This window comes from Carassius auratus, chromosome 18 (genome assembly GCF_003368295.1).
Source record: "Carassius auratus strain Wakin chromosome 18, ASM336829v1, whole genome shotgun sequence".
Lineage (NCBI taxonomy): Eukaryota > Metazoa > Chordata > Actinopteri > Cypriniformes > Cyprinidae > Carassius > Carassius auratus.
The window spans coordinates 1,136,540-1,144,039 of NC_039260.1; the positions used below are offsets into that span (position 1 = coordinate 1,136,540).

Here is a 7,500-nt window from a genome sequence, read left to right on the forward strand (position 1 = left end):
TGTAATGAAATTCTGAAGCAAACTGAGTCTGGTTTCTCTCAAAGCTTGTGTGGATTTGGCAGAGGCAGGTTTTGTTCTTCCAGAGCGCTTTAACGCCTCTGCTTTATTAGATAAATTTCCTCCGGTGTTTTCTACATCATCTGTGTTCAATACACCCAGACACCAACGAACTCAAGCGCTAGACACTTTCTGCTCAATCTGGCCCTGATCCAAATTCTCTCAAAACAACAACTCTATCATAGCCAAAAAAAAAAAACATATATATCTTGACTTGAAGTGCAACAGTTTATTTTATCCATCTGGCTGAAATCAAACAAGTTTACTGACAAATATCATAGAGATCGTCCAAAAGATTGAGGTTTGCTCACCAAAGCTTCATGTATTTGCTCAAATTTTTTAAATATTATTACAATTTAAAACACTTATGTTATATTCTATGTGAATATATGTTAAAATATAATTTATTTCTGTGATGTGCAGCTGTATTTTCAGCATCATTCCTCCAGTTTTAAGTGTCACATGATCTTCAGAAATCATGAAAATATGATGATTTACTGCTCAGGAAACATTTCTGATTATTAACAATGTTAAAACCAGTTGTGCTGCACAATATTTTTTTTGTAGAAAACCTTTTATTAAAAAAAAAATATATATATATATATTTTTCAGATCCGCTGATGAATATAAACCTAAAATGATCCTGAATATGGTTGAATAAATATGATGTTCACACGTTATAATACCTGAAAGTAAATTCAAATAATAATTAATAAATAAATAACTGTAATTACATTTTATTAAAATTAAAGTTTTAATGTTTTGCACGTTTTGTAATTTGTAATTATATATATATATACAAACTGGTACTACATTGCTGTCGTATATATATATATATATATATATATATATATATATATATATATATATATATATATATATATATATATATATATATATATATATATATATATATATATATATACAATAAAGTTGAAATATTGCTATTTTACTAATAAACATTTCAAAAACATTTCGACTTTATTCTCGTAATATTCTGACTTTAATCTCGTAATCTTAGATTTTTTTTTTTTTCAAACTGGCACTTAAAATGCCATCGTAGAAACTAGCTAAAATAATGCATATTATTTTATTTCATTTAGTTATGGTTTTATTTTTAGTTCTATTGTTAGTTAACTAATAACCCTGGCAGACAACACAGCTGCAAATGGTGTAAATGCAGAGCCCTGCACAGATCTTCAGACGTTCTGGTGGTTCCTCATCAAAACCCTCTCCTGTGATTCAGACCCACTGCTGACACTCACAGTTTAATGATCTCTTACCTGAGCGACCTGCCTGAAGCCTGACCATATGTTCATATCTCTCTGCTTCTCTGACATCTCACATCACTCAAGAGCTTCTGCACGCTTATTCGTCACCAAACAGCTATAGGGATTTTCAGAGTGAAGCAAAATGTTATTTTAGTGATGTTATATGAAGTCTGTACTGGCACACCTCATCTGAGACACCTCCGGGCTCGCTCACACTAGAGCGTTTGAATGATCTGTCCTCATGTGCAGAAGTAAAGCTGTGGTGATGGCATGGAATTTGTATCTTTACATTTTGGGAGTGAATCCAAAGAAATAAATGTACTCCAAAAACACAAAAAGATGAATAGATGGACATATACTGTATATGGATGTGTAGATGGATGGATGGATGGATGTACAGATAGACGGATGGACAGACAGACAGACAGACAGATAGATAGATAGATAGATAGATAGATAGATAGATAGATAGATAGATAGATAGATAGATAGATAGATAGATAGATAGATAGATAGATAGATAGATAGATAGATAGTTATTCGATGGATGGATGGATGGATGGATGGATGGATGTACAGATAGATGGACGGACGGACAGACGGACAGACGGATAGATAGATAGATAGATAGATAGATAGATAGATAGATAGATAGATAGATAGATAGATAGATAGATAGATAGATAGATAGATAGATAGATAGATAGATGGGTGGATGGATGGATGGATGGATGGACGAAGGATGGATGGATGGATGGATGGACGGACGGATGGACAGATGGATGGACGGACAGACAGACAGATGGATGGACAGATGGACAGATAGATAGATGGATGCATGGATGGAAGGACGGACGGATGGATGGATGGACAGATGGAAGGACGGACGGATGGATGGATGGAAGGATAGATGGATGGTTGGATGGATGGATGGATGATGGATGGACAGATAGATAGATGGATGCATGGATGGACAGATGGAAGGACGTACGGATGGACAGATGGAAGGATAGATGGATGGTTGGATGGATGGATGGATGATGGATGGACAGATAGATAGATGGATGCATGGATGGACAGATGGAAGGACGTACGGATGGACAGATGGAAGGATAGATGGATGGTTGGATGGATGGATGGATGGATGGATGGATGGACAGATAGATAGATGGATGGATGGATGGACAGATAGATAGATGGATGCATGGATGGAAGGACGGACGGATGGATGGATGGATGGACAGATGGAAGGATAGATGGATGGTTGGATGGATGGATGGATGGATGGATGGATGGATGGATGGATGGATGGATGGACGGACAGATGGATGGATGCATGGATGGAAGGACGGACGGATGGATGGATGGACAGATGGAAGGACGGACGGATGGATGGATGGATGGACAGATGGAAGGATAGATGGATGGATGGACAGATGGAAGGATAGATGGATGGTTGGATGGATGGATGGATGGATGGATGGATGGACGGATGGAAGGACAGACGGATGGACGGACAGATATAGACAGATGTAGATAGATAGAATTCTATTAAATCTCACTAAATGTGTGCTTAAAACTAGAGAAAAACAATTGGCAAGTAGGGTGCAAAAACTGTTATTAAATCAACAGTAAAAAAAGGCTTCCAAAATTACTGATGAAAATCCATTGAAAAAAGTTAATCATGTGAAATATTATTATGATTTAAAAGATCTGTTTTCGGCTTAAATGTGTTTAAAAATGTTCTTTATTCCTGAGATAAAAAGCTGAACTTCCAGCAGTTATTACTCTAGGCTTCAGCGTCACATTTAGTAATAAATTGCCAGCAGGTCCAAAGAGACAGAAGTAAGCAAATAAATGAATGAATAAAGCAGTTTTCTTTCTTGTTTCTAGTAAACCTCACTAAATGTTTTCAATTCTCTACATAAAACTAGAAGAAAAAAAAACTAGAAAACTCTTTTCCTGTTGTTTTAATTAATCTCGTTTGAGGACGTTTAAATATGTTTAAAAGAAAAACTAATCCAGAACTTGGGGAGGTACAAACCCAAAAATACAGTGTGAAGTGACCCGTGGTGGCAGAAGGGGGGATGGGTATCAAAGCAGTGTGAAAACAGTTTTTTTTTTTTCTTGGTGTCTGACGCTCTGGCATCGATAAAAGCAGTGTAAGCGTCTCTCAAGACCACAGGAGTCTCTCCTCATTCTTACAAATCCATGTCACAACTATTACATAACTATCCCGGCGTGACATTTTCTAACCTGTCTCCCCGAGCGCGTGTTTTGCACACGTATATGCAGCGTCCGCACATGCATGCTCTTCCTCTCATCTAATATTCTGTGCATCTTCACGCTACAACAAGCAGCCTGATAGCTTTACAGCCCTACGACACATTTTCTCTCTCTGTAGCTTTTTTAGTTCGGGCTACTAACTAAATTGGTGTTTATGGTGATGGAACATGTTTTGTTTATGATATTGTTGCATAGTGCATGCTGCATAATGGTTGAATGAAGATGACTCATGTTGACATGTTTTTAACCATCCATCTCTGCCAAGTAAAAAATCCCATCGGAAATACTAGCAGGTGAAGCACCCATCATCTGTAATGCTTAAAACGGCAAGACTTCCTCAACTGCGTTGATTGGAAATATAATAAATGACTCATTAACACTATATTTAAAGACTTAAGTAAAAGTCATTTTAATGCATTAATATTCCCATGCAATGCACCTCATAATGCACCCATGAATAGTTGTTATTAATCTTATCTATTCCTTGTTGCACCTTTAGAATGTGCATTAAAATATCACCAATAAAATCCTTCAAATATTAGAATGCATTTTAAATTTGGTTACAATTATTTATGAAATTACAACATACATTATGAACAGCCATATAATGCATTATACATAACGATGGATATACCCAGTATTACCCAGTATTTATGTCTGCTTTATGCTATTTTTATTCTTCTTATAATATTGCATTGTCAGTTTAACAAAATCTGATTCTAAACTGTAAAAAAAATATAAAATTTTAGTTGGTTCTTTTCAATTTTATTTTAGAAAGTGCAAATCAACTTTTTTCCCTGTTATGCCAAAATATAGGCCTAACTATTCCATCGTACTGGGCTCATGTGTGGTTTCCATCTTTTCATCTGTCTCTTAAACATATTCATCAAATCCATAGTTACATCTATTATCTCTTTACCTTCTTTGTTAGAAATGGTTTAAAATTACAGAAATATAGAGATGATCTGATGTTAATTTTATTTACAGGACAATTTCCCTGCTGGGAATCGAGAGAGACTCCAGGACTTGAAATCAACCGTCGACCTGCTGACGAGCATCACCTTCTTCAGGATGAAGGTACGACGCTGTCTATCACGCGCGCACACACACACACACACACACACACACACACACACACACACACACACACACACTTACATAGAGAATTATGCAAGATTTTACACTGGAATTAAAGCAGTGTGACTCATAGCTGTGACTCACACACATAATAGAAAGCCCTCATGCATCTCATAATGAGAATTCCTTTAAAATAAAAATATGAATGAAACCATCAGGGTTTTTTGTGACTTTCTTGGGCAGTCAAAACATTGTGGTAGTTGTTATTCAGTAATTTCCTGCATTAAGCTGTCAAATATATTAAACAAGAATTAAAATAACAAAGCTTTTAATATAAAATATTTTTGAAACAATTATTCCTTAATTTAATTTAATTTAATTTAATTTAATTTAATTTAATTTAATTTAATTTAATTTAATTTAATTTAATTTATCTTAAATTAATAACTTCTTTAATTTTCATAGAATTCAATTTCATTTTATTTATTATTATTGTCATGACCTAAATAGTTCCTCTTTTCACATTTCATTCTCATTCTCACTATAATATAGTCATGTAAAACATCCGTGTCAGTTTCTATTTTTCTGTGTAAATTCAATAGAAACAATCTCATCAAGATGTATAAATGTTTTGCAATTAGTGTATAAATATTTTTTCTAAATCACAGCAATTACATTTTTACAGTGTTGCAGTAAAAACAATGTGCCTGATTGTCATGAAAATAATGTCACAATGAAAAAATACATCAGAAAAACCATAAAGCTCTGCTTGATTTTCTTTATGTTTATATAGTGTGGAATGAAATTCGACGCTGGTGAGTTCTTGACTAGTTTTTGTGTAATTAAGCCTGAAGGTGAAATTCTGCTATATTCTGATAGAGATCTGTCTCGTGTGTTAATGAGCTGCTAATCACAGCTTTCCTGATAACAGTCCTGCATTGAGAGACCTCAGATGTGTTTCAGTTCAGCGAGCACAGATAAAGCGAATACATATTCTCTGATTGTTTTCATGTTCCGCTTCATCAGCCGCGAATATAAAGCTGTGCTGCTTTACAGTCAGAAATGAAACATTTTTCACTGCCGCTGCAGGGTTGCAATGATATCTCATTTGTTTGCATGAAATAAAAAAAAATAATAATTTGTCTCTTGAAATATGCGCTTGAGTCAAATGTATTTGATAACAAGAGCTGGTTGTTCTGGGGGTCTCCTGGCAATAAAACTGTCTTTGACATATAGTTCAGCTCTGTGTGTGAGAATACAGCCTTTTTTAAGAAGTCATAAAGAATTCACTGATTTCTCACTGTTGGGGAGCCGGGAAATATATTCAGAGCCAATGTGCATGAAAACCCACTGTAGGGTGCAGCATTTATATATATATATATAAATATTACAGCAATATTCCAGGCGTTTTGTCTTCGTAGACGTCCTCTAGATGAGATCACAGCTGCCACTGGCCTCTGCTGTTAGTTCACTGACTTTGCTTTTAATATATGACCGACTATTGTAATTGCAGGTCAATATGAGTTGTAAAAAGCCTTTATATCCACTATTGAGAATAAACAGATTTAGATTTTTCTCAGTTTCTGCTCCCAGGCTATTAAAGTTCATTTGCACAGATGTGCATGCATTTGCCATTTATTTTTCTCAGATTTAGTCCATGCTTAGAAACACAGACACTGACGGCCAATGTGTCATGATTCTGCCCTCGTGTCCTTGATTTTTCCTAGTCTTGAGGCAGGATCATGACAGACCCATGTTTTGTGTACAAGCGCATGGCCTTGTCTTTGGGCCATGTGCTTGTGTTGTCTCGTTCCCTTGCCCCGCCCCCCTTGTTAACCTAGTCGTGTCTTGATTGTCCTATCTGTAACACCTGTCGTGTCTTGATTAGTACCCCTATTTAGATCTCCTAGTGTGCTCTGTCTTGCGTCGGTTCATTGTCATTGTGATTGTACCTCAACTGTGTTCTGCAATTGTGATTGTGTGTGAGATTGTGCTGTACCCGCTGAAGTCCTTGTATTACCGTGAGTGTTTATAGTTAGTATTTAGAGTCCTTGTTTATCTTATCAGTCCAGTCCTGTTTTAGTTATTTAGTCTTTACCTTGCTCCGTGTTTTCCCCCTCGTGGGTTTTGTTTTCCCCTTTTTGTAATAAACCCTTTGTTTGAGAATCCCTGTCTGCACCTGAGTTCCTCCCTTACCAGTACCTGACAGAATGAACCGACCACCAAGGAACTCAGCAGACAGGAGGCAATGCTGGATGGCATCAGCCAGCCAGCGAGTTTGTTTTGAGGGCTCTCGCCTTGTGGTGTTCCGGGGGACCAGGGGAGGTCGTTCCGGAGCGAGCGGGCGAGAGGAGGAGCCCCAGAGGTCCCCACCTACCCAGCTGCCAACGGTTCCAGAGGGTCGTATCCTGGCCGTGGCCACTCTGGGGGATCAGGCACATCCCTCACCGAGTCCTGAGGTGCCTCCCACACCCGTCGGTCTCCCCGGGAAGCGAGGGAGACGGTTATCGTGGGAGTCTGCCTCGGAATCGTCGGAGTCAGCCCTGCCAGAGACCGAACTCCCCCAACCCGCCTCTGACCCAGCTGTGGTCTCTGCACCGCGCCCAAGGAGGAAGAGGAGGAAGAGGGGGCCTGCCGGTCCTGTGACCCCGTTTCCTCCCGTGCCAGCAGCGGAGAGCGCTGGCGTGCCCGTGCCAGCAGCGGAGAGCGCTGGCGTGCCCGTGCCAGCAGCGGAGAGCACTGGCGTGCCCGTACCAGCAGCGGTGGGCGTGCCCGTGCCATCAGCGGAGAGCGCTGGCGTGCCCGTGCC

The 7,500-nt window shown here is 38.4% G+C and overlaps 1 protein-coding gene across 3 annotated transcripts in view; it reads left to right on the forward strand.

The window, feature by feature from the left end:
• unc13c (unc-13 homolog C (C. elegans)) overlaps nt 1-7,500 on the forward strand; it is a 121,088-nt gene that overhangs the window by 51,656 nt on the left and 61,932 nt on the right. For all 3 annotated transcript variants that reach the window (XM_026286981.1, XM_026286982.1, XM_026286983.1), the window contains one exon: nt 4,602-4,691. In XM_026286981.1, the coding sequence (XP_026142766.1) occupies nt 4,602-4,691 (90 nt within the window). The remainder of the gene's footprint in view (nt 1-4,601; nt 4,692-7,500) is intronic.